At 51.6% G+C, this 20,844-nt stretch overlaps 1 protein-coding gene across 5 annotated transcripts in view; it reads left to right on the top strand.

Moving 5' to 3' along the window:
- The window catches only part of DLGAP4 (DLG associated protein 4), a 149,791-nt gene extending 130,803 nt beyond the window's left edge, over positions 1-18,988 (top strand). For all 5 annotated transcript variants that reach the window (XM_088064658.1, XM_088064659.1, XM_088064660.1 and 2 more), the window contains 6 exons: positions 11,522-11,883; positions 13,605-13,696; positions 14,123-14,532; positions 16,276-16,367; positions 17,484-17,636; positions 18,707-18,988. In XM_088064658.1, the coding sequence (XP_087920784.1) occupies positions 11,522-11,883; positions 13,605-13,696; positions 14,123-14,532; positions 16,276-16,367; positions 17,484-17,636; positions 18,707-18,922 (1,325 nt within the window). In that variant the 3' untranslated portion in view covers positions 18,923-18,988. The remainder of the gene's footprint in view (positions 1-11,521; positions 11,884-13,604; positions 13,697-14,122; positions 14,533-16,275; positions 16,368-17,483; positions 17,637-18,706) is intronic.
- The last annotated feature ends 1,856 nt before the right edge of the window (positions 18,989-20,844 follow it).

Genomic DNA, 20,844 nt, shown 5'->3' with positions numbered 1-20,844 from the left:
TCCTCTGTGTGCCTCTGTCACCAGGGGGAAAGCTCTGTGCTCTGCAGGGTCCGTGGTTATTTCAGCAATCCAAGCAATGAGTACAGCTTTCCAAAGCTTCCTAGCACCCTTCCCAAAGGGGATAAAAGGTTGGAATATTTGCTTAATTGCCTGCTCTGAGTCTGAGGACTTCTCTTCCTCTCCAGATCAGACCAGACTGTGCTGCAGCAGCTGAACTACTGTCAAATTTAATGCTAATGGAGATGGAACAGCCTGCTACAGCTTTTCCTGTGTTAGTTCGTTTGATTTTTTGTTTTAATCTTATGGATAATGTCATGTTAAACAATGAAATAGAATATGGAGTAGCTTTCTCTAACATGCAAAGCTTGTCTTGTGCCTCAGCCAACAGAAGTTTCCCAGCAATTTTGACTTTGATTCTTCAGTATTAGCATAATGTTGCCACATCTTGGTTTGTACATACTTAAGGGAGGAAATAGCTTCAATTGAATCTGGCTATTAAAATCTCTTGATGATTGTAGCTTTGAAGATGTAAATCTTGGGTGCTGGCTGCCTGACAGCCACTGTCCAAGTGGAAGGAGTGTTGACTAAAGGCTGGAGTTTTTCACTGTGGGATGAGTCCAGCCTGATGCCTTCCCATCTCCCAGGTGCAAAGAGTGTTCACTGCTGTCTCCTCAGCTGCTGACACGTGTGCTTTCCCTGGCCCTATGGCTACAGGGTGGGGTTTGTTTTCAGCTTACAAAGAATCCCTCGTCATCTGGGTGTGGGGAGGGTTTTTCATAATGTCCTGGGAAAACCACCTCTGCTGCTCCTGGTGGCATCACTAAATGCTTGCCCTTGCCTAAAACAGCAGAATATCTTCCCGTGAGCAAGGGAGAGCAGCAGATTTCCTGCATCAGGTAAAATTTGGGATACAGTAGCTGAAAACTATGATAAAAATCCTGATGCTGAACAAAGTGATGGAGAAATTAATTCATACCTTGAAGGGGATTTTGTTGGCAGTGATGGTGGCAGTTTCTCAAAATTTTAGGTAGGCTACAGAATTGTTGGTTGCTCGTGTTCTCGGGGATGGAGCAATTCCCTGGGAGCCCCTTTTGTGCTGGGGAGCTCAGTGATTGCTGCCATCAGCACAGGCCTGTTCCTGTTATCACATGCTGTGCTGACAAGCTGCTGGCTGCCATCGGTGTTTTCAGCACCCTCTTGGCCAGCTCTTCTGTGAACAGTGTTTAGTGGCACTCTTAAAATGATGGTAACCCCTCCACCCTGCTCCCAGGACTGTCCATAAGTGGGAATGTGCCAGTAATGCTTCAGCAACTGGGTAGTGTTTGCAAAACCTTCTGTGGACCAAGCTGTGGGCTTGGTTGTCCCAAAGCTTTGGGTGTGATTCTGCTGTAGGGGAGCAACTCCTGTTCCTGGAGCTGTCAAAAAGTCCTGGGCAAAAGTCCTGGTGGGCTGGGGGGAGGCATGGGGGCAGTCCCACAGAGTGACAGTGCTGTTTTGCCATGCTGGCCTAACACACTCACCTTCCTGAGATGGCAAAACTTGAGTTATTGCACTTACTGTTGTGCTTAAGGTGCATCTCACTGCCTGTACGTGGAGAACTTGAGGTGTGCCTCCTGTGACACGTGAGCAAATGCTTGGGAATGACTGGATTTGGGGCTTCAGCAATCAGCATAACCTAAAATAGCCCATTTGAGCTGCTGAGCTCTGACACAGATACGAGATTGGAATTGCCATGGTTTCCGTATTTCTGGCCATATGGATTTTGACTGGCTGTGACTTTGAGGAGGTGTGCTGAGATTCCTTGGACTTCTGCAGTGGCAGGGAAGCGAGTTAAAAGCATCTACATATGCCATCCTCCAAGTGATGTGGCAGTGCATGAAGTGAAGTGATGGTGAAGGCAGGGGATATTTCATGCAGTGCATCATTAGCTGGTGAAACTTCTGCAGGAGATTCTAGAAACTGCTGGCTTGGAGAAAAACTAAAAAGACCTCCCTAATTACACTAAATTTGTATGATTAATGCCAATACCCTTGGTGTACTTAGGAGTGGCTACAGTAGTTGATGCATGGTGGATTTACCATCATTCCTTACGTGTCTCTTCCCAAAGCATCCCCTCCTCTGCAGTTTGCTGCTTTGCAGAGCAGCTGGATAACATCCCATGTGGAGGAGGGATAGGAGAGCAGCCTGTCACCTGGTGGCACTGGCTAATTCCTGTCTGGTTCACATTTTTGCTCTAATTCCATGTCTGTGCTGGATAACCCTGAGCAAACCTGCAGAAAGGGCAGCATTTAACAGTGTGAGGGACACAGGGACAGGTCACTGCTGTGGGACAGGAATTCTGTGGCACCCAGTTTCCCCTCTCTGCCTGTTTTCCATGGTCTGGCATGTGCCATGCCTCTCTCCTGGAGTCACTGGGGACTGCAGAGCCCAAACCAGCCCAGACAAAGCTGCAGAGTGCAGTTGCCAGAACAGACCCTGCAGTCCCAGAGCAGCAGAATCAATATTTTGGGACTGGCACAGTGAGTGTTTAAAAGCAAGGAGGGATGGAGCCTGCTTGCAATAAGTGCCATTCCTGAGAAATACTCTCTGGAATGCAAGTCTCTGCATATCTCCAGTTGTGTTTTCCCTCTCCTGTTGAGAGGTCCCTCTTGTCTCTGACCTGCTGACTGATGGTGTTAGAGCTGCCCTGGACACTGTGTGGCTGTGCTGCTGCACTGACCACCTGTGTGTGTGGTCGAGTCCAGTGGACACTTCCTTGTGCTGCTTCTGAGCTTTATTTGCCATATCTGGGTGAGATGCTGCAGGCACCGGTCCCTGCATCAGGAAGATGAAGTGGATGATGCTTCAGTGCACCAGCAGAAAGGATTGCTGCTCTTTTTGTGGCAGCACCTTTTTAGCACAGCTTGTCTCAGTGTCTGAGGAGCTTTTGGTCTATACGTGGTCACTAAGCTGTGGTCCATGAAGTTCTGAAGTGGTCCTGATATCTCCTGGAGCCCTGGGAGTGGTGGGTGCCGAGCTGCTGAGCAGGTTCTGTGAGGTGCTGTGTGCTCCAGTCTGTCCAGTCTTGCATTCTCTTACCTGTCACTGGCTGCAGGAAAGTCCATGGGACCTGTTCCAGTGCCGGGGGCTGATGGAAGTGCCTGCTCTCTCTAGAAATCCTCTGTGGCACAGATGGTTCAGAGCTGAACCATTTCCTGATGGCCCTCTGAAGAGGCCTCTGCTCTGTGCAGATGTGTAGGCAGGGTATCTGCAAGGCTTCCTTGCCGTCTGCAGAGGCAGGAAAAGCAGCAGTGTGGGTTCTCCATGTCCCCTATTCCCATGTTCCAGTTGCTGTGTGCACGGAAATGTTTCAGCCCCTCCACCCTGGCATCCCCACTGTGCTGCAGCCAGGGACCTGCTCCTTCCCCCTGTGCCTGCCATGGTTCAGGCTGGGGTCAGAGCCCTCTGGAGCTGTGAGTGAGGAGGTCCTGAAGTGAGGAGGAGGAGAGGTCTGTAGCAGACAGGCTGCTGGGTGATGCAGCAAGTCCTGGGCCTCATGACTTGGTGGCTCCTCAGCACTGTGGGACCCCATTTCTGCATCCTCTGCACTAAGGCCAGCAGAGAGAAGTGGTGTGGCCTTAAGGCCCAGCTGAGCTCCTGTCACCCAGAGCTTTCTACTCCTACAAAACCTGCCATGAGATCAGAATTCCACTGGCCCTTCTCCCATGGCCTCTGCTCACCATCCTGTGCTGCAGGGTGCCCATGTCCAGGGGTCTGGCTGGGGAAGAGCTGTGTGTGGCCATGGGGATCGAGCTCCAGGCCTGCCTGGGTGGGCTCTCAGCTCCTCTGGCAGCCCTGGCTGTGCTAGAGGAGCCAGGCAGGATCTGGCAGCAGGAGAAGTCACTGGTGACTGTCTTGTAGCCACCTGGCAGCACGGTCCAGGTGCTGCTGGGGACTCTGGTGCTGCCCTCCTGGTGCAGGGTCCTGGGTTGGGTGGACACCAGGAGTGTGGCTGTTGATCAGAGGTCCCAGGGCTCTCTGAGCTTGGGCTCCCATTATCTCTGCTGTTTCACCTCTTCGGTGTGAAAAGCATCAGCCCTCACTAGTGAGGGTTTTGGAGGGGATAAGCACATCCTGAGTCCCAGCCCAGAGCAGAGGAGCACTGAACTGATGGACCATCCCTTCAGTCCAGCCCCTCTGGGGTGGAAGAAGTGTGTGCCAGCACTAAATGAGCAGTGAGCTGGCACAGCACCCCGTCCCTGGGGATCAGGCACCCCCACACACCAGTTCTGCTAGTCCTGGGACAATGGCTTTTCTCTTCCCAGTCAGTGACTTCTTGAAGCAGAATATCTGTGCTTGGGGACCTTGGTGGTTGTTAATGAATTAACCCCTGGGGCAGGGAGAGGCAGGGAATGCTCCTTTTGGCTGCTGCCCTGTGCTGGCTGGGTTGGAGACCTGTCTGGGCCTCCAGGACAGAAGGACACCTGGTGGATGTGTGGCTGGAGCAGGGTGGAGCTGCTCACCATGGCTGCAACAAGCTTACAAACCCCTGACAATTGCTTTGGGGTGGGGAGGATTCACAGTGTCTCCTCTAGCACACACAGCAGGCCCAGTGTCAGCTGCTGCAGCTGGGTTTGGGAGTGCCTGTGGCTGGTGTCCCTTGCAGCATCTGCTGTGTCCCTGCTGACTCTGCAGCAGGCTGTGCTGAAAGAAGGGATAGCCAGATCTGTCAGGAGCCAGCAATGTGAGGTACCCTATTTTTAACCCCCAGCATTCTCTGGGGGGTGTCTTCTGTTGCTTCATGCCTCTTTTAAAAAAATGTGTGACCTTCTACAAGTGTCTTTAAAAAAAAAAAAAAACAACATGCCTTGCCTTCCCAGTGCAATAGTTCTCAATGTGTCAGTGCTTATTATCATTTCTGTGCTCAGGAATTCTAAATTGGAGCATCTCCATGATGCTTAAATTTCTGGTACATTGAAAAATCCAAAGTCCCTCATGTAAAGAGTTCACAGCCCTCAGCCTTTCCTTCTCTGGTTAAATGTTCCCTCCCAAAGTACAGGGACTGGGTCTGTAATCAGAACTGTCTGCTGGGGCTCATGCAGTCCTGTGTCCCTGTGCCTGCCCCAGGCATCCCTCACACCCTGCAGGGTGGCTCTGAGGTGTGACCAGTGCTGCAGCCCTCCCCAAGGGCATCACAGTCCATCAGGGAACACAAATGGTTCTACAGAGCATTTTGTGATGCATTTCTGGATGAGAGCTCTACTGTTAGTCTACAAATGCACAGCTGATGCTCAGAGGGAGCCTTTGCTTCTGCATTTGCTTCTGACTGCAGCAGTTGAGAGATGCTGCCTTCAGTTTGAGGTCCTTTATCTGCAGATATGTCCAGTGTTTTCATCGGTGATACGCGGGAACGTGCGGCACTTGGCAGTGGTGAGGGTAGTGCAGAGTGGTCCCTTCTCTCCTAATGCCAACTATCAGATGGACAGAAGGGTGATAAAATATTGTCCTACCAGCAGAGCCTCTGGGGTGTACAGGAGTGCTGTGGCCAGGCTGTGCTGGACCCAAACAGGAGCAAGGGGTAACCAATCTCTCACAGCTGTGGCTGTGTGCTCACTGCTCCAGCACTTGGAAGGGTTTCCCAGCTGGGCAGCAAAGATCTATTGACACAGGTCTGTTAATGCTGTGACAGCCTCACTGGCTGCTCAGGGTGGGGGCTTTGAGGCCACTTGCTTAACGCTAAGAAGTTACTTCTTTGTGTAACAAAATTCCAGGTCACTGAAATGCAGTCTGCAAAACCAATACTGGCTGTGCCAAGGGGGAGCTGCAGTGTGGGGCTGGATGGAGGCTGCTCCAGAGGAGCTGTGGTACTCAGGAAGGGCACCTCCCCTCTCTGTGCTTATCTCACAAGTGAATTGATGCTGACCAGGGGGAAATAGCCACTTCCCATGGGTCAGGAAAAGTGACTGGGGTATAGTTGAGTGAGGGCTGCTCATCATATGTAGCTGCTGGTGAGAAGAGTTTGGAGTGACACTCCTGCCTTGGAGTGTCAGGGTTTGACCCCAGCCTGCTGCCCATCACCTCTCCTTGGTCCCTGCTTCAGACCCTCCTGCCCTTTGCTGTGCTCCCTGGCACTGCTGGGATGCTCCTGCCTCTGCCTGGGGTCCCTGTGGGGTGAGGGTGTCCCATGGCACCAGGGCCTGGCTCTCTGTCCTAGGAACAAGAGGATTATATGGTGGGAGAAGTGACAAGCCTGCAGTGGCCCCATTGTCCCAGCTGCCATTCCAGCCATGCCCAAGCACTGCTGCTCTGCCTGAGCCGTGGTGGGGCTGAAAGCTGAGGATGGGGAATGTTGAATTTCTCCTCTGGCCTCCTTCAGAAGTACTCAAGGTGATTTGGGCGTCTGGGCTGGGTTTATGCAGGGCTGTCACAACAGGTGAGAGGGCTCTTCCCTGGCGCTGCTGCCTGGGAGGAGCTCCTGGGGAATTCTCTGTCCTCTGACTCACAAGCACAGCCTGGCTTGTGTGTGGGCTCTGTGACAAGCAGAAGCAGCTGGTGAAGTGTTTGTGGTGTTCCTCGGGATCATCTGAGAGTTAAAGGGCTCTGCTGGGCTGGTCACTCTGCAGGGATCCATGGGCACCACCACAGAGGTGGCACATGCTTTGGCCTGTGCTCTGGGGAGCTGCTTGTGCCAGGATGCTGCTGCTCTTGGGGTCACCCTGCAGCTGGGAGTGAGGACTGGCAGGAGAGCCCACAGCCCTTCCCTGGCTCCCACAGCCCATTCATGTGTGTCTCTTATTTCTCTGTAGTATCAAGGTGAGATTTTTAGTTTTTCAAAAAGTTTTCAAAGATCACTGCTACTGAGATTTACAGAGGGAAGGCACTGAGGGAGGAGGTATTTATAGCATTTCCATATACTCTGAACAAATGCAGTCATTTGACTTTGCTTTCTGGGAGTTGTTTGGTTTAATCACTATAAACCTTCTTTTAAATCTCCTCCAGCACTCTAAAGACAGTCATTCTGTCAGGGCAAGAGGTGGCATCTTCACCACCATCATCTTTGTATCTAGATGGAAATATATGGGAGCCATGTGACTTTTCACATGGGCAGATAGTGATAGGACAAGCAGAAATTGTTTTAAAGAGGTGAGATTTAGGTGAGATATTAGGAAAAAATCATCCCTGGAAGCGTTCAAGGCCAGGCTGGACAGGACTTGGAGCAACCTGGGGTAGGGGAAGGTGTCCCTGCCCATAGCAGGGGTAAGAAAAAAGTGAGTTTTATGGTCCTTCCAACCCAAGCCTCTTTGATTTCTGACCTCTGTGATTTTCCTGTTGACTAACAAAATTTGGGTGGGTTGCTCAGCAGTGCCTCTAACTGGTGGGGGTATCTTGACCTTCAGTGTGCAGGAGAAAAATCAGGTCTGAAGTGATTATTGTGAACCATAAAATCAATGTGTCCATATTGTCTTTGGTATGAATTGTCACTGGGGCTCATTTCCACTTGGACTCTCTACAAATAACACATCCTACAGTTCATTACAGCTCCAACCTTGAAGTGTTCCTCGAGCTAATGAAAATCAGAGGTCAGGTTGCTTGGAATGCAGCTGTTCCAGTTCTCTTTGCTATTGGAAACTGCCTCCCAAAGCAGCTCCTTCCAGCCTGGAGACCCTGTGGCAAAGGCCAGCCCAAAGCCCTGCAGCTGGAATCTCCACAGGGATAATGCCACTGATGCCATTTGCTGCAAGATTATTCTATGGTTGTTTTATTTAAAAGGCAAATGAGCTTGCCTTGTAGGAGAGATTATTTCAGAGCATTCTGCTTTATGTGTGAGGAAATGAGGTCGTTCCTTCAGCCCTTCCCATGGGGAAAGGGGGATGCATGGAGCAGGATGGGGATAGCAGCCAGCCCTGACGTTTGAGGGCAGGGGAACTTGTCTCCACAGCTGTGACTGGGGGCCTTTGAGGTGATTTAACAAAAATAAGGATGGTGTGAGTAGGTCTTCGAAGTTCCCGGAATGACTGGAAATGTTTCCAGGCCGTACTGAATCAGCAATAGCAGCAGAACACTGGCACTTGAGGGCAATTGCGGTGCTTAAATCTGACCCCAAATACTTTGGCTGTGACCCTGGTGGTGCTGCTAGGTACCAGCCTGGTGGGGTGGGAACAGGGGCTGGATTTCACATTCTCTTGTGACTCAAGTTTTAGTCTTTCAAAAAGCAAACACCTGGAAGGAGGAGGAGAGGATCCCACCATGCCCAGCTGGTTTTTGAGGGTCCAGAGGACTTTCCAGTATAAGACTCTGCAAACAGCTCCTCTCCCTGCCCAGGGCTGCATCCTTGAGAATTTCCCAAGCCCCTGAGGGCAGGTGCAAGGTGCTAATTTGGAAACATGCTGCTTTCTAAAAATAATTACAGAAGGAAGACTGTAAACAAACATCCTCCTCCCCAAAATCAATCATCCACAGCATACTGTGAATTCCAACTGCTTGCTGAAATAAGCTTTAGAAGATCCTGTGAGCAGGAAGAGCCCACTGCTGCAAAACTGGAAGAGTAAGCATGACTTCCATGTTCTTCTGTTGTTCCACACCTTTTTGGAACAGGGGTGATGTTCCCAAGCAAACTGAGCTGATGGTCCTGCACAGTGAGGTCCTGCTCCAGTGCCCACAGGAGTTACAGTTCTACATGGCAGCACAAGCTGATTTTAAAATATAAAAGGCTGTGACCATAGCAAGTCCAGAAAAGATCCATGCCTGCTGAGCTGTAGCCCTTTGGAGGGGTAAGTCAGCAACTGGAATGCTCCTGACTGGTGGGATTGGCCTCAGAGTCAGGAGGGAATGCTGCCTGCTTCTCCTATGGAAACACTGGGATGTTCTTGTCTTCTCAAGGTTTGTCTCCTCTCACAGACTGAGGAAGCAGTGAGCCTTAGTTCAGCCTTGTGTTGAGGGCCAAGGACAGACTGTTCTGGATGGGCTTGCTCTGATTTTGGCTTTTGAAGCCCATTCTAAGAAGGTGTGGTTTCTGAGTTTGCTGGGCAGTCAGAAGTCCTGTTTTATGTTTGCTGAGGGTTTCAGTGAGGTTAATTTGCAATTGCACTGACTAATGCATCCCCAGTTCTTCAAAGCTCCTGATCCTTTTGTGTTTGTCACTTGCAATGTTTCTTAGAGCCTTATACTTCTGTAGCTCGGGTAGTGAACCCTTTGAGCACAGATACATGAACAGGGCTGTGTTTTGTTGGTCCTGGGTCTTTCTCTTCCAGCAAAGCCTGTGCTGCCCTTCAGCCAAGCCAGGTGGTACGGAGGGATCCCAGGAATGTGCCATGGGAATACTGTGGTTTCCCCCCTTAACAGAGCAGCAGTGTTCATGCTGTCTGCTGGTAAGTGGGCAGTGACTTTGGGTCTGGCTTACTGACCCTGGACACCACTGGACGCCCCAGAAACTTTGTGCTGCTGTGCCCTCCCCTTGTTCTGCCTGACCAGACTGTTTGATGTCAAATAGCCATCAATTTCCCCAGGAATTCCTGGCAGTGTCCCCAGCAGCTGGGAGCTGGGCTGAGCTCCTGGTGACCGTGCCAGCCAAGCCAAGGGCTGTTGCCAGTCCAGCTCCAAGCAGGGGCTGTGTCACAGGGGCTGTGGGTAGCAGGGCACCCTGGGCACTGTCCCTGGAGAAGAACAGGGGCCATGTGGAGGGATTTAACCGAAGAGAAATGTGACATGCTGTCACCTCTGCCAGTTGGGGTGGCTCTGCCTTGTCCTGGCCAGTGGCTGCTGTAGCCCTGGTGCAGGAACAGGAGTAACCTGTTGTTTTGGGGTGTAGGCACAGCTGATCCAGGGGTGCCTCTGCCATGGCTCTGGTCAGGCTGCTCCTACACTGCCCCATTGGGATGGGCTGTGTGAGTCAGGCCGTGGGACTGGGCCAAGAAGTTGCTGTTGGAGAGGATGTTCCACATCAGGCAGCTCTGGCAGGGGGACCATGGTCACCTCTCACCTGTACGAGGCAGAGAGTGATGGGTAGTGGGATGGGTCCTCTCCTGCCATCAGGACACTACTCAGTTTGTGCTGGACTTGGTGTAGTGGCCTGAGGGAACTAGAATGAGTTTGGTGCAGATCCAGGCTGGAGGCAGCTGGGTTGGCAGCCCTGCACAGGCCTCTCCTCCTCTGCCAGCAGCACCATTATGGTGCTGCTCAGCATCTCTGGGCACAGAAATGCTGCTGGAAACACACATCTCCTCCTCTGTAAGTCTTCCCTTTTAGTTCTTCCTTTGAAGAAATGCAGCTTTAGTTCTTAGTGTGCTAAATAGTGGGATGTGTAAATGCAGGCATGTCCACATACTGTCAGTAAGGCTCACGGGGCTGATCTGTGATTGCCCCACAGGGAATGTGGCTCTGTTGGAAATGGTGAGGCAGGCGTGGCATGGGGAGTAACTCCAGGTCTCTGGGACTAAGGAGGCTGCTGGCAAGGACTAGGATGTGTTGTGGGGTGCAGGGGAAAAGCAGTTTGGGATTGCACAGGACTTAACAGGAGGAGCCAGAGGTAGGATAAGAAAGGGAGTCTGGTGACTTGGGGTGGACTGAGAGTACAGGGGTAGGGGGATAAAGGGGGCCAGGTGTGTGTGGGAAGGTGGCTGGTCAGTGTGTTTGGCCATGCCCTGCCCAGTGCAGCCTGTCCTGCCTGCACAGCAGCTGAAATGGGACTGTGGCCTTAGGAGCTTGTATATCCTGGGCAGACTGAGAGCCTAAACATGGCTGCTATGGAATCCACATGGATTTTACTTGTATTTTATACGTATTTTCACTGGTGGACTTCCATCTTGTCCAGCCAGAGACAGGAGCAGGGTGGCTGCTGTCCTGTTTCCTGTGGCCAGCCACATATCTATCCCTTTGAGTGGGATGTGTGTGTTCTGTGTCTGCTAGGCACACATCTCCAGCCTTGCTGCCACTTGGATGTGGGGCAATGGAGTAGCAGCCTCACCCTCTTGGGCTGTTGCATCCAGACAATGTCTTTTCCTCTGGCATGGAGCAGCTGGGCTTGTCAGGGGCTTCAAATGTGTGTTCCTACCATCAACATCTAACAAATTTTATGGCTTCTTTCCATTTTTATAGGAAAAAACATCGCCCTGATCCAGACATTGAAACTTGTCAACTGATGGGACAAAGAACTGAGACACTTGGCTGTACTAGGACACTAAAACATAGGGTTTAGCCAAAAAGTATTTCTCCACTGTGGAGGCTTACACCTGCCAAACCCTGTAGCATTCTTGGGAGGCTTTTCTATCCCTCTTCTCCATTTCCAGATTTCCACGCATCATGGTATTCCTTTTGACTTCTTTTGCAAGCTAGCTCTGGCTCTGCCTTCGCTTCCCCTATGCTTTGGTGTGGGTCCCCGGCGTGAGCTGCTGCCTGTGGGCTGGTTCTGCACCTCTGCCTCCAGCTGCTGCTCGGAGGCTCCTCTCGGATGTTGTGACTGACCTGCTTTTTCTCTCTCTTCCACCGTATCTCTTTCCCTCCAACCTGTCTCCTGCGTTCTCCATTCTCCCCTCCATCCCTGCAGGTTCATCATGCCTAGTGGCATATAAAAAGACTCCACCTCCCGTCCCACCTCGGACCACGTCCAAGCCATTCATCTCTGTCACTGTGCAGAGCAGCACTGAGTCGGCGCAGGACACCTACCTGGACAGCCAGGACCACAAGAGTGAGGTCACCAGCCAGTCGGGGCTCAGCAATTCCTCAGACAGCTTGGACAGCACCAGGACACCCAGCGTGACCAGGGGCAGCATCGTCACTCCAGCCAGAGACACTCCAGAGTTACCTCAGAAAAATGCAACTTTGAAAAGTGACAAAGGGACTCTGACTAACGAAGAGCCTAAAGTGGAGAATATCCCCAAAAGAAAGCTATCATCAATAGGAATACAAGTATGGAATAGTTTGTTCTCCTTTGTCCCAAGGAATGTCCTTGCCCCATCCATTTAGCGTGTGCCTTCTCTGTGACCAGGTGTGCATCTGAGCTCACTTAGAATAGCAAGAGCCACTCACTGCCTTGTCTGAATAACTGCCTGTATTCCCAGGGTGAGAGACAGCAGCACTTTCCTTTAACAGCCCAGAAAGGACTAAGCTCTTTTAGTACAAATTTTAAATGTTTTCTAGAGCAGAGGGACCATGTTAACTGGGTGAGTCCCTCTGAGGACACCTTTGGCTGCTTATCTGCCTGTGCCCTGTACTCTGTATTGCTTCCCATCAGTCTGCTCCTTGTCCATCATGGTTCTAGGGACAATTCTTCCCTGAGAGGTGGGTCCTTCTGCTTGATGTCCATGTGCAAAGGGCTGCTGCAGTGCCAAATGATCCCAGGCTGCAGGCAGGAGGGAGCAATTCCTTGCTGCCCAGCATTCCCAGCAGGTTGATACTTCCCTTGCTGGAAGCATTTAACCATGGGAATCGATGGAAATGAGCTGTGATAACAGTGAAATGAGAACTCAGTGAGCAGTGTAAATCCATGCTTTGGTCAGCAAAATGCATCCTCTGGGGCCATGCCCTCCTCTGGGACAGGTTTCTCAGTTACAGGTGGATGTGAGCTGTGGTTCTGTGCTAGGTGCTGGTTACCAGCAGAGGAGAACTTGGGCAGCTCCAAGAGCAGGATCCAAGCTTTGAGCTGCTGTGTGTGTGCTGAGCGAGTTCTCCATCAGGTTTACAGCAAGGCCAGCTCAGTACAGGTGACAGTGAGGGCCTCTCTGCAAGGCTGGTGCAACAGAACACCTGGAAGGACAGCAAGGGGAGAGAAACGGGAGAGGCTGACTGCCTTCCTTTGCTTTTCCTTTTCTGAGCTGGTTCCTAAGTCACCTGGATTTCTTTCCTAAAACCTTCTAACCCTCTTATCCAGAGCCATGGAGGGTGTCAATCCCTGGGAGAGAGGCTTTGCTGTCAGTCTCAGTCATCTCTCTGTCCTCCCTTGAATGCTGTGGCCCCTAACTGTGGGATGTCACAGGCACGGGGACACAGCCCCAACCCTGGGCTCCTGGCACAGGTGGTGGCAGCAACCTGGCAGGACACAGCCCTGGTGCTGAGGTGGCTGCAGAGCTGAGCAGTAGCCCTGCAGAGCTGAGCAGTAGCCCTGCAGAGCTGAGCAGTAGCCCTGCAGAGCTGAGCAGTAGCCCTGCAGAGCTGAGCAGTAGCCCTGCAGAGCTGAGCAGTAGCCCTGCAGAGCTGAGCAGTAGCCCTGCAGAGCTGAGCAGTAGCCCTGCAGAGCTGAGCAGTAGCCCTGCAGAGCTGAGCAGTAGCCCTGCAGAGCTGAGCAGTAGCCCTGCAGAGCTGAGCAGTAGCCCTGCAGAGCTGAGCAGTAGCCCTGCAGAGCTGAGCAGTAGCCCTGCAGAGCTGAGCAGTAGCCCTGCAGAGCTGAGCAGTAGCCCTGCAGAGCTGAGCAGTAGCCCTGCAGAGCTGAGCAGTAGCCCTGCAGAGCTGAGCAGTAGCCCTGCAGAGCTGAGCAGTAGCCCTGCAGAGCTGAGCAGTAGCCCTGGGCCTGTCCTTAGCCAGCCCCACTGTGTGGTGTCGACATGCTCTGTGTGCACACTCCTGCTCTGCTAACGTGGATTCCAGCCACAAGTTCTTGTGTCTGTTTTTGTATTTTTTTTTTGTTCAATAAGGTTGACTGCCTTCAGCCAGTGGCAAAAGAGGAGCCTCCTCCACCAGCCACCAAATTCCAGTCCATCGGGGTACAGGTAGAGGACGAGTGGCGGTAAGTGAGATGCAACTTGTGCCGTTTCCTTTTATTTTAAATTGTGCTTCCCCAACTTGTGCTTAGACCTTCTTCCCTGCTTTGTGCCACTGAGTGGTGTTGAATGGGGCCCACTGAGAGCTCTTCCTCCACAGCATACACCTGCTGCAAAAAGCACTTGTTCTCTAACAGCGAAATCAATGGGAGCTTGAAATTAAAAAATAAAAAATTCCAAGCAGTAATTATAGACGTGCATCGGCCCTCTCATCTGAACAGCCGATTGCAGTAAGCAGGCAACCTTATAACTCCGTCTGTCTGAGTGTGTGGTGTGTCTGTGTGTGAGCAGGGGCAGGGAGAGGCTCTGCTGTGGCCGTGGATTTTGCTGTCAGTGTGGGAGGCCGGCCTGGCTGAGCTCTGCTATTGAACGATGGCTTTTGATCCCTGCAGAAACAGCCACTCCCGCAGCATGTCCTCCAAACAGGACACAGACTCTGACACGCAGGAGCCAAATAACTCCAGCTGTAAATCATCTGAGAGAAGCCTCGCTGAGTGCCCCCAGCACAACAACTCCGTTGGTGTTGATGCCTCCACCAGGCAACCAGCCAAGCCCTCACAGATTAAGAGAAACCTCTCCTATGGAGACAACAACGACCCGGCCCTGGAGCCTTCTTCTCTCCCTCCTCCTGACCCCTGGCTCGAGAGCTCCTCCATGTCGCCATCGGAGCCGGCGCAGCCGGGGCCCTGCCGGCGGGATGGCTTCTGGTTCCTGAAGCTGCTGCAGGCAGAGACTGAGCGCCTGGAGGGCTGGTGCCGTCAGATGGACCAGGAGACCAAAGAGAACAATCTCTCTGAGGAAGGTGCGTGTGGGCAGCGGCTCCTCCCTCCAGAAGGAGTTTGGAGCTGAGTATTGGGTCAGTTAAATTGTGGCTGCCCCATCCCTGGAAGTGTCCAAGGCCAGGTTGGACAGGGCTTGGAGCGGCCTGGGATAGTGAGAAGTGTCCCTGCCCATGGAATGAGATCAGTGCTAAGGTCCTTTCCCTCCCAAACCATTCTGGGGTTTTATGAAAGTGCTGACAGCCCACAGAGACACAGCATGGAGATGAGGATGGAACAAGGAATGTTTTTTCCTTGGAAAGGGTAACATAGTTTCCTGTAGCAAATGGAGTAAGAAATAATGCTCTGATGCAGTGTAAAAGACATACAGGGGATGGTGTGCCTTCCAGACACTCAAAACTGCTAAAAGCTTAAATAGATTTAATCTTAAAAAAGGTTAAATGGAAAAAGCTTTTAGGGAGGCTGTGGGATCTCTCCCTGCATCCCCCATTACTCTCAAAGGGGCAGGGGAAAGCTTGGCTGGCAGTGGGGCAGAAGGAACACCACTTCAGAGCTCATTTGCTCAGTTCAGTCGATGAACTTGTCTTTATAGGAAAGAGGAGGTTTCTAACTCACTGAGTTTGTACTGGATACATCAAAAGCATGGAACAGGGATCATGAGGCCAGTTGATTTTATGGGGTTCAGTCCTAGCTGGGCTTGTTCCTTTATTTTCAAATGCCTTGGCAAAATCTGGGTTTTTTGCAGTGGGAATCATGTCTCTGGTACATACAGAGTGACAGGAGTGGGTGATGAGGCTGCAGAGGTCAGGATCTTTCTGTGGAGCCCGGTTTTGATGTTTCTAAAACCTGAGAAAGGTGAAACAAAGGAGAGGCTCACTTTTAGCTCACTGTCAGTGCTGGGGCTCCAGGAGCTAATCCCCAATCCGATTCCCTGAGTTGCTGCCCTGACTGCCAGGGGGCCAGGCCGTGCCAGGGATCTCCCTGCCTCGGGGCTGGCCTGGCTTCACCTGTGGCCAGGAAAGACAGCAAAACCTGCATGGCATTGTTCTGTGACTGCCAGGCTGCTTGATCATCTAACCACAGCCTTGGTGGGTGGGAGAGCCCAGGGTGTGCTTGTCCAGCCAAGATCTCCCCAGCAGGTTCAGGGGCAGTGGCAGAGCAGGAGCAGGACTCAGGTGGTCTCTGTTGGTGATGCAGCTGCAGGCACATGGGGCTCTGAACCTGCCTCTGGAATGGAAAAATCCAGACTGTATTTCCTCTAATGAGCAGAGGAACGTGTCCATGCCCAGAGGCTGCTTAGAAAACCCGTTAAGAGCTGCCTGCATAAAGGGTGCTAAAAGCCCTGGCCTGTGTGTTAATCCCTGCTGGTACAGGGAGGCTGGAGATAGTCCCTGTGCCATCTTTCCCCTGTGCAGGCTGAGAGAGCAGGCTGGGATCTCTAAGCAGGTGCCAGCAGACCTCATTGAGGTGGTGCTGGTGGCTCCTCTGAGGGGCTGAGGGCAGTTTGAGGAGCTCTCTGGATGTTGTAATGTCCTCAGCCAGGTCTGTGTTTGGCCTGCCACAAGGAGCAATGGCAGACAAATGTAGTTTCATAACATCTTGTTCCTGAGAGCAGTTAGTGCCTTGAGGATCTCTGAAATTCCTTTTCTAATTACTTGAGTGTTTCTTTGCTCCAGAAATGCTGGAGCTCATTGCTACAATTAATAGTCTGTTCAACTCAGGTCTTTTCCCTTTTTCTTTTTTTTTTTTTTTTTGGTCCCCCACAGTCTTGGGAAAAGTCCTGAGTGCAGTGGGCAGTGCACAGTTACTAATGTCACAGAAGTTCCAGCAATTCCACGGCCTCTGTGAACAAAACTTGGTGAGTCTGGATCTCTTCCTCCTGGTTTCTGAGGATGCCTCTCTTTCAGCAGCACTACAAGGACTTGGTCAGGTGTTAAAAGGCTCCTGTCCCTGTGAACACAAAGCCAGTGCAGCTCTGGGAAGGGCTGGATTAGCACAGAGGTGCCTCCTGCTTCTGAAGGGCTTTTTGAGACAAACCCCTGAGGGTTTGGCTGGGCCAGATAAATCTGCTCTTGGCTACACATGCTCCCTTTGCGTGTGTGACTGGTGACACTGTCCCAGGTCACTGGGAATTGATCTCTGAAAGGGAATGCAGGGGGTTTGCCCTTGCTCGGAGCTGACCTGGGCTAATGGGCATTGATGGAATCTGTGGTTTAGTTTTCCCCTCAAGCTTTATTGAAACATGGATTATACAAACTTCCTCAGAGGCGAATTCCCCTTTAGATGTAAAATAATCTTGGAGAGACTTGAGGAGCAGCAGGGGGTAAAATGCTGATCCCAGCGGAGCAGCAGCACCAGCAGAGCTTTGTGTGAGCTGCTCGGATCTGATCCCATGTTCTCCAGGGTTTGTGGTAGTAGTTCAGCTCTCTGGGAACTGGGAAAATCCTGTTCTTGGAAGAAACTTAAGCTACTTAAAGTTTTTCAACCCAGCCTGAGAAGTACTGATGCTTTCAGGTTGTTTTGGGCAGAAATGTAGCAAAATAATTTTGCTCATGAAAGTTCAGTTTGGCTCCTTGAGTGCTGTACATCCAGGCATCAGAGCTGGGTATCAATTTCCATCATTTTGCTCCCTAAAATCAGGGTCTCTGTGTAAGAACCCAGTGTTGCTCTGATTGCCACGCTGGGCACATGCTGTTGGAGGTTCCTGCTGTGGGGTTAGTGCCAGCACTGGGTGTCTGGTTCAGGATTACTCTGCTGGAAGGAGGAGTGCAGTCAGGACCTGCTTCTTGAGCTTGGCAGAAATCATTTGGGCTGTAAATGATGGCTTTGTGTGTCCATGCTTAGGGCCAGTGTCTCCTGTGGGTTCTCTCTGCATTTGCTTGCAGGCAAACATGAAAAGGGTAAAGGTGCTGTGCACACTGCTCTGCTGGGTGTGTTCTTTCTGAAATGGTGTTTTTAATGCTTCCCCTTCTAGAACCCTAATGCAAATCCCAGACCCACAGCCCAGGACTTGGCTGGATTTTGGGATCTCCTCCAGTTGTCCATTGAAGACATCAGCATGAAGTTTGACGAGCTGTACCACCTCAAAGCTAATAGCTGGCAATTGTCTGAGACACTGGAGAGAAAGGTGAGTGAGGGGCACTGGGGAGTGGCCAGAACACCTTGTACATATTTGAGGTACCTGAGGTCTGGTTTTGTCTGCAAACAGATGCTCTCAAGGGCTTTTGCCATCCTGCACTTGTCATCTCACAACCTCACATCTCACAACCTCACAAGGCACCAAGGCCATTCCTCTTGAGCAGTAGTGGGAACAGTTTTGCACAAGGGGAAAAGGTGTTGGATGGAGAGAGCCCAGAGTGGTGAGCACTGATGCAGGAGCCTCAAGTGTTCCTAGCACTGTGCAGATGGATTTAACTGCCCGAGTAATGTAAAAAACAATTTGAACCTTTGGAAAATGCAGGAGAGGTGGTGTCCTGGCTCTGCCAGTAAGGGTAGGGAGGACCATGGCTCAGGCCAGGGTGGCTTATTAAAATTTTGCAGTTCCACATCGAGTTGTGTCTTCATGCTGCCTGTGCTATGCTCTGAGCTACAGCTGAATGAGACAATTTCTGAACTCCAGGCCACTCCAGAAGAGCCCTGTACCATGAAGGCTGCATGGAGGGGAGGGTTAGGCTGGATAACAGGAAAAGGTTCTTCCCCCAGAGGGTGCTGGCACTGCCCAGGCTCCCTATGGAATGGGCACAGTCCCAAGGCTGCCAGAGCTCAGGGGGCATTTGGACATCGCTCCTAAAGACAGGGTGTCGTGCCAGGGCTGGATCAGTGATCCTGGTTGTGGATCATCAGCCTCTGGATTGTGGACTCCCATCCCAGGAAAGGTCCATGGCCACGTTGGACAGGGTCTAGTGGAAGGTGTCCCTGCCATGGCAGAGGGGGTAGAACTGGATGATCTTCCCAGACCATTCTGTAATTCCATGATTGTTGTGGGTCCCTTCCCATTCAGGACATTGTGATTCCATGAAATGCAGAATGGCTCCTTGTAGAACCCAGGGCTGCTGATTTTGAGGGGTGTTTTGCTGCAGAGCTGCTCTCCCCCAGCATGATCCCAGTCCCTCCGGCAAGGCCCTGCCAGGGCAGAGCCAGCACCCAGCTCCACACGTTTATATCAGGTCTGGGTTTTTCCTTACTGTCTCCCTAAAGGAAGAGAAGAAACCACCCCCTCCAGTGCCAAAGAAGCCGGCCAAGTCCAAATCGCAGCTGAGCCGGGACAAAGGCTCCGACTCGGACAAGCAGCGGCAGGAGGCGCGGAAGCGGCTGATGGCGGCCAAGCGCGCAGCGTCCGTGCGGCAGAACTCGGCCACCGAGAGCGCTGACAGCATCGAGATCTACGTCCCTGAGGCCCAGACCCGCCTCTGAGCCTGGCCAGGGCCAGCCCGCGGCTTTTATAAGTCATTAAATGGAAAAAAAAAGGTTCTCTTGAAACTAGTGTGATTTATTCAGTCTAGAGACAATGAGCCATCCTTGAAAAGGGCTCCTGAGTTGGCTTTTTTTCTCTCTCAGCTTTAAGTAATGAAGATTTTAACAAAAAAAAACCACAAAAAATACAAACAAACAAACAAAAAAAATGCCCCTCGTTTTCTCCCCAGCTGTGGTGTTGCTGAATGGACTGGACAGACTCCTGGGAACTCCAGCCCCTCAACTTGGAACTTCAGTCTTTTTACTTGTTCTATCTCATGAGAATTATTAGCTTGTTTACAAGAAGAGGACAAGAAAACACGAAGCCTTGAGCACTTGCCATGCTGTGTTCTTCCTCCTCCTCAGATCTGTTCTGCCCTTCTCATCCTTTATTTTTCCCTCCTCCTGCTCCCATTCTCCCACCCTTTGCATGGTTTCGGTTCCCGTGTCCGGACCCCCCTGTCCCCGCAGAGAACACCTGTGGTGTGTCATTCCTGCTGCCTCCTCCAGCCAGCAGCCTCCTGGCCTTTGTGTTCTTGGGATGGGGATGTTGGGGCAGGGGAGGACGGGCACAAGGGGCCGTATCCTCGGTTTGTTGGAGGGAGAGGAGGCCGGGGCTGTGGAATGTGGGGTTGAAGCACAGCCCAGAAGCAAAATGTGCAATAAATCTGGTGCAGGGGCTCCCAAGAGCCGGACCCCGCTCCGGGCACAGGAGCAGAGCTGAAGGACCACAGAGCACGAGCCACATCACTGATTTCCCTCCTCCTCCCATTCCGACACCATTTTCCTTGGCTGGCTGCTGGAGAGAGCTGCAGCGGGGGCTGTGGGGTCGGTGTGTTCAGGAGGAGGGGTGTACATATGCACATATACACTTAGTAGTACCTGTATAGTAATTCCTACACACGGATCCTGCCCACGCCGCCGCGGGGGTGGGCAGATGTATAGCATATATTTTTACATGTACTATATCTAGATGTGTGTCCAAGTGTGTGTAAAAATATATACCCTGTGTGTAAGCAGATGACTATTTTTTCCTTATCTCCCTGCTCTCTGGGTAGAGGAAGGATTGCTAAATATTTTTTAGCCCATTTTTTTTCCCCTTTGTAGGTCTCCTTTCCGGTCTGGCTCTTCGGAGCCAGAGCTGCCACCCCTTGATTCTTTGCCGCCCTCTCACACTGAAGGTTTTTGTCCTGAGGGATCTTGCTGGGGATTGGTTTTTTGTGGGTTTGTTTTTTTTGTGGGGGTTTTGGTTTTTGGGGTTTTTTTGGGTTTTTGTTTTGGTTTTTTTCCTCTTCACATGTTTGAACAAGTTGGGAGATTGTGTGCTACTGTCATGGGGGTGGAGGTGGAATCCCAGTGGTTTCAGTGAGAGTGTTGGTGATCCAGAAGGCAAAAAATAAATAAAAGTGAAATCCTGAATGATGCCTGCTGCCCACTGTGTGCTGTTCATGAAAGCTGCTCTCAGAGGTCTCTGCCCCAGCCAAAGAATTCCACAGCTTGGCTTGTGCTGGACATTGGCCTGGAGTTGGGGATCAGGCTCTGATCCCAGGGGACGAGGGGAAGCAGCCTCAGGTTGCTCCAGGGGAGGTTTACACTGGATATTGGGGAAAGTCCTTGAAGGAACCTGTGCTCAGGGCTGCCCAGGGCAAAGGGAGAGTCCCTGGCCCTGCAGGTTCATGGGCACATCGGGGCTGGGACTCACCTTGGAGGCCTTTCCCAAACCTAAAGATTCCATGGGGACAGAGACATTGTTGGGTTGCACTGTTGAGTTTTGGGGCAGATTGTAAAGATGAAGCTTTTGGGATCTCTGGTAGAGAAAGGGGGAACATCAAGGAAAGGCGGGGGTTAATTTTTTTATTTTATCATTTACTCTTCCCAGCTGC

Source organism: Pseudopodoces humilis, chromosome 19 (assembly GCF_049639895.1).
Source record: "Pseudopodoces humilis isolate 2021_Gansu_Grassland_sample_001 chromosome 19, ASM4963989v1, whole genome shotgun sequence".
NCBI lineage: Eukaryota > Metazoa > Chordata > Aves > Passeriformes > Paridae > Pseudopodoces > Pseudopodoces humilis.
Note: the sequence above shows the minus strand (reverse complement) of the source record. Positions and strands in the feature narration are given on the sequence as shown.